The sequence below is a fragment of the Eublepharis macularius genome, chromosome 10, assembly GCF_028583425.1.
Source record: "Eublepharis macularius isolate TG4126 chromosome 10, MPM_Emac_v1.0, whole genome shotgun sequence".
Classification (NCBI taxonomy): Eukaryota; Metazoa; Chordata; class Lepidosauria; order Squamata; family Eublepharidae; genus Eublepharis; species Eublepharis macularius.
This window is the reverse complement of record NC_072799.1, coordinates 29,901,256-29,915,286: the sequence shown is the minus strand read 5'-3', so window position 1 is coordinate 29,915,286 and position 14,031 is coordinate 29,901,256. Positions and strand designations below refer to the sequence as shown.

Below are 14,031 nucleotides of genomic sequence, written 5' to 3'. Positions count from 1 at the left end.
GTGTTTTTTGGTTTCTGCCTCAAATAGGCGAAAACATGAAAATCCAGGTTTTGTCATCTGTCAATAGTTTAACAATTGAATTTAAAAAATGAAGAAGGGGTCTCCTGAAAGCTTAAAAATAATAGCTGGAATTTTTTTTTGAAAGACAAGCAATTGCCTTCAGTTTTGTTATCAGGCACATTTATCCCAGAATTTTTTTCACCTTTCTAAATGAAACCATCAACTCAGCATGCACCGGCTTTGAAAAAGGCACATTCCAGGCTAGAGATTATTAGAGAAGCCATTGAAAATAAAATGCTCAGCATTGTAGCTCCATTATACAAATCTTCGGAGCGGCTGCATTTGATATATTCTGTGGAGTCCCGGCCTCCCTGTCTCAAAAAAGATACTGTAGAGCAGAAAAAGAGTAACCAGAATTATCACCTTTCCTGTGAGAAAAGTTTTTAGGGCTTTTTACAGAGGATGCCAGAGAGGGTTATAAAATTATGTATGCTGTGAAGGAAATGGAATTTTCTCCCTCTTTCATAGCACTAAAACTTGGGGGCTCTGTATGAAATTGATTGGATGTAGATTCAGGGCAGAGAAATTATTGCTTCCTACATCGCATAATTAACATGTGGAGTCACTGTTGCAAAAGGTGGCAACTGTCTCTAACTTAGCCGGTATGGAAATTACCTGTTTAGCCTGTATTGGGAGCTGTAGGGAAGTAGGGTTTTTTTCCTGCTTCCACACAACTTTGTGATGCGTCCATGGCCTTGTGACCTCCCCGCAACTGTTGGCATTCTTTACAAGATCTACTTTACTACCATCTTTTTGTGAAGGTTGCAGCAAAGTCAAGGCAGCTGCCTTGTAGATGGGAAGTCCACATCATTCCCAGCCTCACCCACATTGACACTGTTTTCCCTGCCCTAATCCCATTCAGTGGTCATTCCCCATCCTTGTACTCAGGGCTTTTTTTCTGGGAAAAGAGGTGGTGGAACTCAGTGGGTTGCCGTCAGAGAAAATGGTCACATGGCTGGTGGCCCCGCCCCCTGATCTCCAGGCAGAGGGGAGTTTAGATTGCCCTCCGCGCCACTCAGAGGCGCGGAGGGCAATCTAAACTCCCCTCTGTCTGGAGATCAGGGGGCGGGGCCACCAGCCATGTGACCATTTTCAAGAGGTTCCGGAACTCCGTTCCTCCACGTTCTCCCTGAAAAAAAGCCCTGCTTGTACTAAAGGGGAAGGGTCTTTTTTCAGTTGCTAGATCACTATATCTTTATGGTGATTTGTCTACTAAGTTCTCTGAGTTCTCAGCTTTCACTGTAAAAAAAAATATTTTTTTTACTGCTTTCACTTCAGAGATATTTTTTTTAAAAAAGAAAGTGGAATTTCAGAGGACCTAGTAGGTAGATTCTTATAACAATATAGATATCGAACAATTTCCAATTTAAAAAACAGTCCAAAGCTCCCCCTCTCCTTGTAGTATGAGAGGGGAGAACTGGGGCAGGAATACTGTGGGGAAACCTTTCTTTAGAAGTCAAGTTGCTGCTGCATATAATGATGATGATGATGATGATGATGATGATGATGATGATGATGATGATGATGATGATGATGATAACTGCACATATACTCTTCTAGACAGATTAGTGCCCCACTCAGAGCAGCGAACATGGTCAGTGTTATTATTATCCCCATCGTACAGCTGGGGAGCTGGGGCTGAGAGGAGTGGTTTACTCAAAGCCGCCTACTGAACTCATGGCAGTAGTGGAATTCGAACCAGCAGAGTGCTGATTCACAACCCACCATTGCTACAGCAGCTGTCTAGCAGTCTAGTTAGCAGCTGCAGTGAAAATGAGAAAACCCTGGGAAATTGTTGCCCTGGGAGTTTAAAAGAGCTTATGGAGGATAAGTGCAGCAGTATCCGTTGACTATGACAGTGTATAAATGTAAAGGGGTCAGTCACATATGATAATTTTGATGAGGGTCATAAACTAAACTGCTAGTATATATGTCCCTGGGCCAAATCTGACCCACTTTTGGTCGTTGCTAACCAAGGATTGATATAGATGGCTTTCTTGACATTGTGGTATATAACATTTCCCCCCTGATGATTTTAAAGGCACTCTGGGTGTTGGAATTGCAACAAAAATGACCCAGCATTTACAAATACTTGATTGATGCATTTCAAATACAGGAACAGCTAAAGAAGTGGGCACAACCAGACACAAATGTGCAGTTATTTGTCAAATAATCAGACAATTCATGTGAGCAAAAGCTGATTGCTCGAGTTAAATAGGTGCAAATGCTTTGGCTCACATAAAAATCGAAAGTATTTCTTCAGCAGTAGGGAGAACAACAGTGTGTGTTAAGTGCATAGGTAGTCTCAGTAAAACAGATTTATTAGTAACTGGGAATCACACGACACTGAAATTGAATAGAAAATCCATTTTTTCAAAATCTGTTTGAAATGTAAACAGTCTTTGCGCTAGGATGGTAATAGGGGACTGACTTTACAGGTTTTAGTTGCCTAGTTGCCAATACTTGGTTCAGACATAATGACAAACTGTCATTTAATATGTGAATGAGCTTCAGGGTTGTTTGTCCGTTTCAATCCTCACCTTTTTTTGTCCTTTGTGTATAATAATAATAATGATGATGACGACGACGACAACAACAACAACAACTGCACTTATATACTGCTTTTCTAGCCAGATTAGTGCCTCACCCGGAGCGGTGAACAAGTTAATGTTATAATTATCCCCACGATACAGCTGGGGAGCTGGGGCTGAAAGGAGTGGCTTACCCAAGGCCACCTACTGAGCTCTGGCAGTAGTGGGATTTGAACCAATAGAGTGCTGATTTGCGGCTGAATCACTTAACCACTGTGCTACAGCAGCAGTATGGCATGATAATTACGTAATCCAGCAAACTATCTCGAATACTTTTCCTGAAACCAGAATCCCAAACTGGTAGCAAGCCAGACAAGTCCTCCTGGATTCCGCTTGTTTATTCATGTGGCAGCAAACTATGCTTTGTGGTTACAACTGAACCAAGCCTAACAGTTGTTATTGAGGCTATTTCAGTGTGTCTGAGATGGTACTGTGCATATGAGCATATCCTTGTTGTCCTGAAGCAGCTCTAGCCATGTGTCCCTTTGTTGAGTGTGTGAAAGAACAACAAAGAGTTGACTTCTCATGAGACTTGGAGTCCTCTTGACCTTTGACAGAGAAAACATTCAAGATTGGCAGAAAATATTCATGTCAGTCATGCTTTGGATCGATTGATCTGTGAAAATCCAGCCTGGGAAATTACACTCGTAGGGTAATGCTAATGAAGGGAAATTTGAATTATTAAGTGATGGGTGATTAGCTAGAAGCAAGAAGGCTGCGGTGGCTATTTTTCATTGTGCAGGGTAGTTGGACAGTAATAATGAAATTAATATACAGCGTTTATAGGACACTTAATATTGATGGCAACAATTAAGAGGATAGGAAGGAAGTGATGAGAAGAATGTTATATATTTGTGGTCACTGGTGACAGCCAGTTAATACAATAAGTTTTTCTTAGTCTGACTCTAGAATGGAGCATTGGACACTTTTAAAAATGGCTTACCCAAGGCCACTTATTGAGCTAATGGCCGTTAATGGCCCTTAGCTATCATGGTTCACATAAGCCATGCTTATGCTGGGCTTAAACACTGTTGGTGGGAAGGCCTTGACTGATTGCTTGAGTTTTTGCCTCAATGTATGTGGTTATTTATGATCTGTAAGAGGAATCATCAGCATGTATGTGTGCCCACTTGTGGATATGGCCACCAGTTCTCATACGAGAGGAAGGATTTACTGAGGGTACTTAATTTTTCCCTGTGTATTCCCCCCCCGCCCCCCTTCTGTCTGAGACTTGGTTCAGCTCAGAATGGCTGACTTTGCTGATGTCAGGTTCTTGAAATGGTGGTTGTTAATTGCAGATGTAACAGGATTAGACAGATTTATGGGAGGACTATCAGTGATTGCTAGCATTGGTGACTGAGGGAGATCTCTATCTACAGAGGCAGCAAACTTCTGAATATGGGTGCTGGGAGGCAGCCGTGGGGGAGGGCGTTAGGCTTCTATGCCCTATTTGTTTGGTACTCCAGGGTAAGTCAACAGGATGTTGGATTAGATGGAGTACTGGCCTGATCCAGCGGTTCTACTTATGTTCTTATGTAAATCATCATTAGGCTTTAAGGCACATTCTTCTTAGCTGTGCTTAAGTCAGGACATTCTACAAGGGATAATCCACAACAGAGAATGCAAGTGTGTAGACATAAAAATACATGTATTGATCTTGTCTGTTTGCAGGATAGCACCCCCAGAAGCCCCTGATCAGTTGAACAAAACTGCTGTGGCAAGATAGACGGCCCTGCAGACAGGAGGGTCTGAGGCCATGAAGAATTTTGTGTGCCTTGAAATTATGAATCCCTTACAACTGATTGAGATGCATTAGTGAACATTTGGGGTCAGCGCCCCTAACTTTGTGGACTGATTTGCGAGGCAAAGTCCAGGTTTTATTTATTCTTCTTCTATAAGCTGCCCAAGAAATGATAATTACGTGCGGTGTGTATTAAATTCTGGTTTGTTCCTTTCCTTTTCAAAGGTTGTACTTAATATGATTGTGGAAGTGCCTCGTTGGACAAATGCTAAAATGGAGGTAACTTGGAAAACTTTACAGTCAATGCTCTCAAAACAGTTCACAAGTAAATGAAATAGTCCTAATAAACACAACAGTGAGTATGGTAAGAAAAAAGATTAAGGAAACAATTTGTCTGGAAACAAAAAGTCAGTAATCTCACTGGGAAAACCTGAACTATCATTGTCTTTCTAAAACTTGACAGGAGCACTGGTAGGCATTTATGGGAAGGGGCATCCCCAAGGAAACCCTTATTTTAATTTTTTTTATCTTGACAACAAGCTCAGACACCCCCCCCCCTCATTTTATTTTTACAACAACCCTTTGTGAGGTAAATTGGGTTGAAAGATGGAGATTGGCCCAAAGTAATCCAGTGAGCTTCATGATTTGAACCAACAGTTCTCGATCCTAGGCTGCTTCCGCACATTACTGAATCTTCGTGCAGCATTAGTTGCTGCTGTGAATGAAGAGGCGTATTGTCCTATAGGCTCCAATAGAAACCTGGGGCAGCTCTGTCCCTAGGAGGGCCTTCAAAAGGCTGGGAGAAGGAGCACCGTGGAGGAAGGGCTTGGGTACTTTCTTGGGGTAAGAGAGGCAGCCAGAGCCAATGGAAGAGAGGGAAGCAGGTATAGCGACAATTCCCCTCCTTCCCCATTTATGAGCCCCTCCCCCCATTTCCTCAATGACTCCTGGAGAAGGAACCACAGGAGGAGACTGCAGCCCCAGACTGTCCTAGGCCAGGAGGAGTCTCGTACAGTAGATGATTAGGAGACAACATTGTATGTATTCTCTAGAAGACTCCATTTCAGTTTGGATATGATACTGGAGCAGAATCTCTGTGGAAGCAACCCAAGATCTGACACTCTCTAACCAGCTTGCCACAGTGGTTGTTTTGGCCACTTGCCTTAGTTCTAAAGGTCGTGGTACTTTTAACAGCCTGATATTTTGCAACTTCACTTAGAAATGTGCATAAGGTTAGAGGCCAAGTTTGACAATACTGAAATGGAACGGAAGGATATTGTGGAGCTGTGCAGAGGTCTAACCTTGCTTCTGGGGAGAAAAGTTGCTCATTGGTTTAAATAAGAGAATTCTGTGTGTGTGTGTGTGTGTGTGTGTGTGTGTGTGTGTGTGTGTGTGTGTGTGTGAGAGAGAGAGAGAGAGAGAGAGAGAGAGAGAGAGAGAGATGTGCCATCAATTCACTTCTGACTTATGGGGGCCCTATGAATTAATTACCTCCAAAATATCCTATCACTAACGACGTTGCTTAGGCCTTGCAAATGGAAGGCCATGGTGGCTTCCTTTATTGTATCCCTCCATTTCATGTTGGGTCTATTTTCCCATTTGCCTTCAACTTTTCCTAGCATGATTGTCTTTTCTTCTTGTCTTCTCATGATGTGACCAAAGTACAGTAGCTTCAGTTTAGTCACATTAGCTTATAGGGAGAATTCAGGATTCATTTGATCCAGAACTCACCTATTTGTTTTTTTGGTGGTATCTCCTCCAGCATCACATTTTGAATGAATCAGATTTCTTCCTATCCGCTTTCTTCATTGTCCAGCTTTCATATACATACATAGTAACGGGGAATACTATAGTGTGAATTATCTTGAACTTGGTCTCCGGTGACACTACTTTACACTGAAGGATTTTTTCTAGTTCCTTCATGGCTGCCCTTCCAGGTCTTAATCTCCTTTTGGTTTCTTGGTTTCAGTCTCTCTCTTGGTGGATGACTGAGTCAAGGAACAGAAAATCTTGAACCATTTAAATTTCTTCCTTGTCAACCTTAAAGTTGTGTAATTCTAGAATCGAGGGAAGTTATTATGGAGAAAGTAAAGAGGGTCAAATCTATTCATGAGGACTGGAGATTATTTAAATTCACTATAACAGAAGTATAGAGAGAATGTTTACTGCAGACAAAGAGGAATACCACAAAATCTACAAGGATTCTGGTATGTTTAATGAGCAAAGTCAAGGAAGCTTTAAAAGGAAGAAAGGTTGAAGTTTTGCTTAGAGTAGGTGAGCAAGAAGGAGCACATGTTCTGACAAAACAAATTAAGCTGTCAATAAGGTGGCAAAAAAGAGATTTTGGGGAGCATATTGCTAAATATAGTGTGCTGTAGTGGCTAGAGTGATGGACTAGGATATGGGTGACCCAGGTTTGATTCCCCACTTTGCCATGGAAGCTTGCTGCGTGATCTTGGGCCAGTCACACACTCTCAGCTTAACCTACCTCATAGTGTTTGTTGTGAGGGGGGGGGAGGAGAGGAGAATGGTGCAAACAGCTTTGGGTCCCCATTGGGGAGACAGGTGGGGTATAAATGAAGTAAAATAAACATAAAATAACATTAAGACAAACCATAAAATTTCTTTAAATATATCAAAAGCAGGAAACGAGCCAGGGAACTGGTGGGGCCCTTGATCAACATAGGGGTGAAAGGACTTTTAAAGGAAGATGCTGAATGAATGTATTGTCGAAGGCTTTCACGGCCGGAGAACGATGGTTGTTGTGGGTTTTCCGGGCTGTATTGCCGTGGTCTTGGCATTGTAGTTCCTGACGTTTCGCCAGCAGCTGTGGCTGGCATCTTCAGAGGTGTAGCACCAAAAGACAGAGATCTCTCAGTGTCACAGTGTGGAAAAGATGTAGGTCATTTGTATCTACTCAGGAGGGGTGGGGTTGAGCTGAGTCATCCTGTAAGAGTTTCCCAGAGTGTGGAATGCTAATGGCGGGAGGCTTCACTGTATCCTGAGGAGGTTCTTTTGCATATGGATTGGTACTTGATGTGATCTTCTCTGCAGGGCTATTGTCGGGGATAGAATGTTTTGTTAGCCTGGTGTTTTTCAGAAAATTAATTTCCTCAAGCAAACTTTCAGTTAGGTCACAAGGTCTACAGGAAACCAACTCACACTGATCGGTACTTACACAAAAACTCCAATCACCACCCCCGACAGAAAAGAGGCATAATGAAAACATTAGTGGATCGTGCAAGACGGATATGTGAGCCGCACTTTCTCAATGAGGAAATTAATCATCTAAACCACGCACTTCAGGCAAATGGCTACTCCAGAAATGAAATCCGAAGAGCAATCAAACCCAGGATGAATCAAACAACCAAGGAAAAACAGTCTCCTACAGGAAAAGTGTTGTTGCCATATATCAAAGGAATTACTGATCAGATGGGAAAGCTTATGAAAAAGCATAACCTTCGAGCAGTGTTCAGACCCACCCGAAAAATACAACAGATGCTACGATCAGCAAAAGACAGTAGAGACCCCCTCACCTCTGCAGGAGTATACCGTATACCCTGCAGCTGTGGGCAAGTTTACATCGGGACCACAAAGCGTAGCATCCAGACATGAAAGAACATGAAAGACACTGCAGACTTGGACAACCTGAAAAATCAGCAGTGGCTGAACATAGCCTAACGCAAACAGGGCACAGTATCTTATTCCAGGACACCAAAATACTGGACAACACTTCCAACTACTTTGTCAGACTGCACAGGGAAGCCATTGAAATTCACAAGCATAAGCAAAACTTCAACAGGAAAGAAGAAACCTTAAGAATGAACAGAGCATGGTTTCCAGTTCTGAAAAACACCAGGCTAACAAAACATTCTATCCCCGACAATAGCCCTGCAGAGAAGATTAGCACATCAAGTACCAATCCATATGCAAAAGAACCTCCTCAGGATACAGTGAAGCCTCCCGCCATTAGCATTCCACACCCTGGGAAACTCTTACAGGATGACTCAGCTCAACCCCACCCCTCCTGAGTAGATACAAATGACCTACATCTTTTCCACACTGTGACACTGAGAGATCTCTGTCTTTTGGTGCTACACCTCTGAAGATGCCAGCCACAGCTGCTGGCGAAACGTCAGGAACTACAATGCCAAGACCACGGCAGTACAGCCCGGAAAACCCACAACAACCATGCTGAATGAATGTTTTGTATTGATCTTGATAGGAAAATGTGAAGCCACTACCCTTCCCAAAGGTGGTTATTAGTTACAGTGACTAAATGGAATCTTTGTCTCCATGGGAAACCTTATGGCACCTTCTCAATACCAGTGCTGGAGGAAAACAGCAGCAGAGGCCTCTGTGCCGTGCTTATAGGCCTTCCAAGGGTTGTAAGGCGTGATGCTAGAATAACTGGACTATTAGTCTGATCCGCCTTTGCTGCTCTTACGTTCTTAGGGGAGCATTCCTGAGGCCTTGTTCGTACATCTGTTCTTCTTACAAATGGCTGTGAGTAGAGCAGAGAGAAGCACTTATGTGGGGAACTTTTTCCCTTCAGGTTTTTAAAAAAGCTAAACATTGCATGAGCTTGGAAAGGGACAGTGTCATTGGAGATGTCACAGATACTGTCCAATAGGTGCCTGTGACCATTGCACTATTACATCATATGTAAGATCTCAATAGAAACAGTGGTGCTAGTGAACGTGCCCATTTCTAATGGAACAAGCATCTAATGTAGAAAAAAAAACTCTGTCCTTCATAATTCAAGAGTGGCAAGCATTGTCACCTTTTAAACATATAATTAGTGTTGGGGGGATACAGAGGGAATACATTTGCCTCCTTATATATTTATATTTTCAGACACTTTGTATTTTCATCTTTTTACAAACATCTTAAATGTTTTGTGCTTTGTCCCCCAACTACCCCCTTAGATTTCTTAAGTCTTTGGAGTTATAAATCTAAATGTAAAGCTTGAAGCTTTCTCCAGGAATTTATGAGAATAATTTCATAGTAGTTTCCCCCCCTTCCCTCCTCTGTGTTTTAAAACGTGCTCAGATTGCCACGAAGGAGCCATTGAATCCCATTAAGCAAGATGTAAAAGAAGGCAAGCTGCGATACGTGGCAAATATCTTTCCCCATAAGGGCTATATTTGGAATTACGGTGCCCTCCCTCAGGTAACGTACATTGTTTTTTGGTCTGTCAAAACCATGAAACTTTTCTGTCTTCTCAGCACCCTCCCCTCATAAATCCTGTGTATTTCATGAATGCAAATCTGTTGGAAGGAAAGCAGTTGCATGTGGTAGATTTGTGCATTGGTATGGGGAGCTGGGGAGATATTATGCAGTGATTTTTGTCCATAAATTTTGATAAGAATGTGCAGTTGGAGCTGAACATATGTTTCTGGCAAAATTGTCACGCAGCCCAGGATTATATGTTCCCTTGTGGAAGCGGAGTTTGCAGCATCAGCCGCTGGGGGAATCCCTCGCCCAGAGCTCAGCCCTACTTTCTGTCCTTTGGCTCTGCCAGTGCTCCGAGGATGCTTGTGCCTGAGTCAGCTGTTTTGCACAAGAGTCATTTAACAAATGGAGAAGGGCATAGAAGAGGAGGTCAGGCTGTTGCTGGCCTTTATACCTTCCCATAACGACCAGTCTCTTAGCAGCAATATAGACTGCATTCAGACTGCGTCTGCAAACACTGTTTTTGCTTCTGCGCTCCTTTGGTGCACAAGCAAAATGCTCTCCAAGGCTTCCTGATTTTGGAAGCCTGGAAACAAGCTCCAGTTTACAGTGATATCCACATGTAAATTGAGGTTTGTTTCCTTCCCACAAATTAGGATCTAAACCACAGTTTAATTCCAGGTTGCTGGAAGGAAACAAACTGCAGTTTGCTCAGGTTTGCTGTGAATTAAGAGGGCACAGCAAATTGGAGTATGATTCAAGATTTCCAAACCAGAAAGCCTTCAAACATGTTTGGCAAGTAAGGGGAGAAGGGAGGGAGCATGCAGTCGCAACAGCAGGCAGGGTTCATGTCTATACCAAACAAACAGAAAGTTGCATGCAGCCTGAATGTTGCACCAGCATACCAGTGTCTTAGGGGAGGTTACAGTCACTAGCAAACTTGGTGTATTTTGGTAATTTGTACAGATTAACGGTAAAGTGAGAAATGCTAATGGAGATTTTAATTTTAACTTTGTTTCTTTCCATAGACTTGGGAAGATCCCCATCATAAAGATCTTAATACAGGATGTTATGGCGACAATGATCCCATTGATGTCTGTGAAATTGGTTCCCAGGTTTGCCTTAATTATTATCCAGACTTTAAAAAAATGTACATTTTTTATTTATTAGTGCAAAACAAAAACAAAAAAAGAAACAAAACCCAAGAAAAATAACACTGGCGACATAAACGCTGTTGGCAAATCTATACATATGCTTCTATAAAATTTTTCCACTTATCTAAAAATAAGTCCATGTGCAATTGCCGTCTATATGCGATGCCCTCAAATGTTGATAAATCTATAAGATTTTCAATCCAGTGAGTTACAGTTAATGGACCTTTGTCTTGCCAGTGTTGTAGTATAAGTCTTTCAGTAACTGTAAGGGCACAGAGGGTCCATTTCCATTGACGATCAGTTAAGTTCCAAAAGACAGGCAAATAGTTTAAAAGTATATTAACATCTTCAAAAATAAATGAGTATTTTAATACAAAATGTATATGAGTAATGATTTCCTCCCAAAAATGATAAATAACTGGACATATCGAAAGCATATGCTTAAGAGATGCATCTTATAAGTTACACCACCAGCAATTAGACAAACAGTAAAAAGGCGCTGTGGTGTCCAATATACCCAAACATAATTTTTTGCTGAATAAGTTGCAAGACTTGCTCTAAGGTTTACTTTAAAGTGCTAGCAACAGTTTTATTTCCCAGAATGTAATAGACTCCAGCCTGGGCCAGCTGCGGGCTAAGACCAAAGGCGCTAGCCTGGGTGGCTTTGAAAGCAGGGTAGGCAGATCAACAGGATAAACAAGAGGTTTCCTGCGGGAGCGAGGGCACAATAAGGGGAAGATGTGAGTTTCTGTGTTGCACAGTAGAATGGCATCTTCAGTAATAAAGGACTTCTGTACTAAAGCAGGACAAACCAAGATGCGACATTTTGAGGGAGTGTCTGATCAAAGTCTGTGTGGTTGGGGCATTGATTGGGATCAGTGAAAGGATAATGCATGAAGTATAGCTATACTTGAGTGGGGGCTTCTGTACTGAGCAAGCTGTACTGTATAAGCAGAGAGATAGGCACGGTCAGAGAGAAGCTAGTTGAGGAGAAGGCTTGAGTGATGTAGGTTTGTAAGAAGAGAGGATTTGCTGTGATGAAATTGATGGAAAGCAGGTAAGCTTTCCATCAATTTTGTCCCCTTCGCTCTTCAGTCTGTAGTTAAATGACACGATTTCATGTTTATGAGGCCTTGAGTTCTTTCCACCATCCTTGCAGGGGTTGGAAAGTGTTGATTCTTCCATATGCAGATGACATGGTGTTGGTGTCCTTAATTGTATTGGTTTAAGGAGGATGCTGAACACACTGGGCATTTTCTGTAAGGGCGAAGCCTTAGACATCAACTGCCAAGACGAAAGTAATGGTCTTTGGGAAGAGACCTCAGAGATTTAACTGGTCAATAGATGGCAATACCATTGAACAGTGTGAAACCCTTAAGTATCTAGGAATGATGTTTAGTGATACCCTCTCATGGAAAACCCACTTGACGATAACAAAAGCCTCAGTTTTGAGAACTACTGAGGCCATCTTTAAATTTTCACACCTTGAAAGGAGGATTTTTTGTTGTGCAGGCCTTGAAACTATTCCAGTGTAAGGCCATCCCATAGCTTCTGTGTTTTGCACAGATCGGGGGTTGGAATGAATGTCTGATCTCAACCCTGGAACCAATCCATAATCTCTTTTTAAAGAGAATTCTAGCTTTGCCTTGCAGCACTCTAGTGTCTTTAGTGTGGGCTGAACCTAGTTACCTTTTTTCAGAGCCTGTTTGTACTTGGCCTTGTTTAGATTCTTGAAAAAACAAAGGAATCTTTCTACTAGCCCACTCTTAAGGCAAACCAAAGCACTGTTGCACTCAGATGCTATTTGCATAGCTAGCTTTAACAATATCCTCCGTCGTTATTCTCTGGTGGGTGGGTGACTTTTGGTGTGTCCCCTTGCCTAGTGTCGCTATGCAAGACTGGCTGTTTAAGATCGATGCTGCATTGGACAGAAGTACAACTCTCTGTTCCAAATTTTCTCCCCGGTTCAAGTTGTTCAAGAGGGACCACAGCAGAGCCTCTTATTTACCCAGGTCACCTTTTCTAGTCTTAGAATGGCTTTAACTTCTCTGGGGTTTCAAACCACGCCTTCAGCCATTCTAGATGGTCAGTACACACAAATACTGATTGTTGCCCATTTTTGTATTTGTGGAGCTTCATTCCAGAAAGACCTTCCGCAGCATATTTTGTTCTGCCCTTTGTATACAGAGTCCAGAAATAAATTTCTTAGGGAAATCTTAAAAGGCACTTATTCCTCTCCTGTGGTGGAAAAAGTAACTCCTAACTCTCCTTTCCTGGTGGAATCCGTACATTCCTTATACAGTGGCACAGTTCGCCCTGGCAGCTAAGAAAATCCAGGCTCGGGCTATGCTTAATGGTTGAGACTCCTTCACCTGTTTATAACTAAGGTGCTAATGTGCTTTTAATGCACTTTTTTGTGTTTTTAACATTATAGTTTTGTTGTTCGTTGTTCATGTTTTCCTTATGTGTTTTATTTGCTTAACTATGATCGCCTTTTGGCTGTATGCAATAAACATTCTGATCCTGAGAAAGTCAGTTGCTAGATGTTCGTTTTTCTCTTTTGTACTTAAAGGTTCGTTCCCTTGGTGAGGTTGTTCAGGTGAAAGTGCTTGGACTTTTAGGTCTTATCGATGAAGGAGAATCTGACTGGAAGATCATAGCTATTGGTGTGGATGATCCAGAATCACAAACGATCCATGGTAAGTATATTGTTTAACCTCCTATCCAGTTATTCAGCTCTTCATTTCACAGAGCATATTCTCAGACAATCTGCTTTAATTTGACATTGCAGGTGGGGACCTTCTCACAGTCATTAGACTCCCCCTTGACCTTGAGGCTGAACAGTATCGATCCCTTCCATGGGGATTTCATGAAATGCCATTAATATGAATGGAAATTCTGTGGTGATTCTTTGTAAATTCCATATTAGGATGGGTGCTTCCTCCCTTATGGATAAAGGCTTCCCAACACAACCACTCAAATCTGCTCAGAAATTAAGAGAGGAGGTCAGATTTAAAAGGTTGTCCTTTTCTACAGCATTGGTTCCAGTCTTTCCATGTGCAAAAGTGCACCATGCTGCACACGGTGAAAGACAAGAACATTATGCATTCTTCAGTCTTGTGCCAGCTGAAACCGGGATACCTACTGCCAATGTGGCATTGTGGCTAGAATGTGGGTAACCCGGATCAAACCTGGTAAAATTCATTTGTGGCTTTTCACCTCTTTCCTTGTCTTCTTCCTTCTCTTTATCTAATAGAGCCATCCAGATATAATAAGATCACATATTCTGCAAGACTTTGTGCTTGTAATT

At 42.1% G+C, this 14,031-nt stretch overlaps 1 protein-coding gene across 2 annotated transcripts in view; it reads left to right on the top strand.

The window, feature by feature from the left end:
• Positions 1–14,031, top strand: part of PPA2 (inorganic pyrophosphatase 2) — a 37,424-nt gene that overhangs the window by 8,615 nt on the left and 14,778 nt on the right. For both annotated transcript variants that reach the window (XM_054989976.1, XM_054989975.1), the window contains exons 4-7: positions 4,618–4,671; positions 9,445–9,564; positions 10,596–10,682; positions 13,294–13,420. In XM_054989976.1, the coding sequence (XP_054845951.1) occupies positions 4,618–4,671; positions 9,445–9,564; positions 10,596–10,682; positions 13,294–13,420 (388 nt within the window). The remainder of the gene's footprint in view (positions 1–4,617; positions 4,672–9,444; positions 9,565–10,595; positions 10,683–13,293; positions 13,421–14,031) is intronic.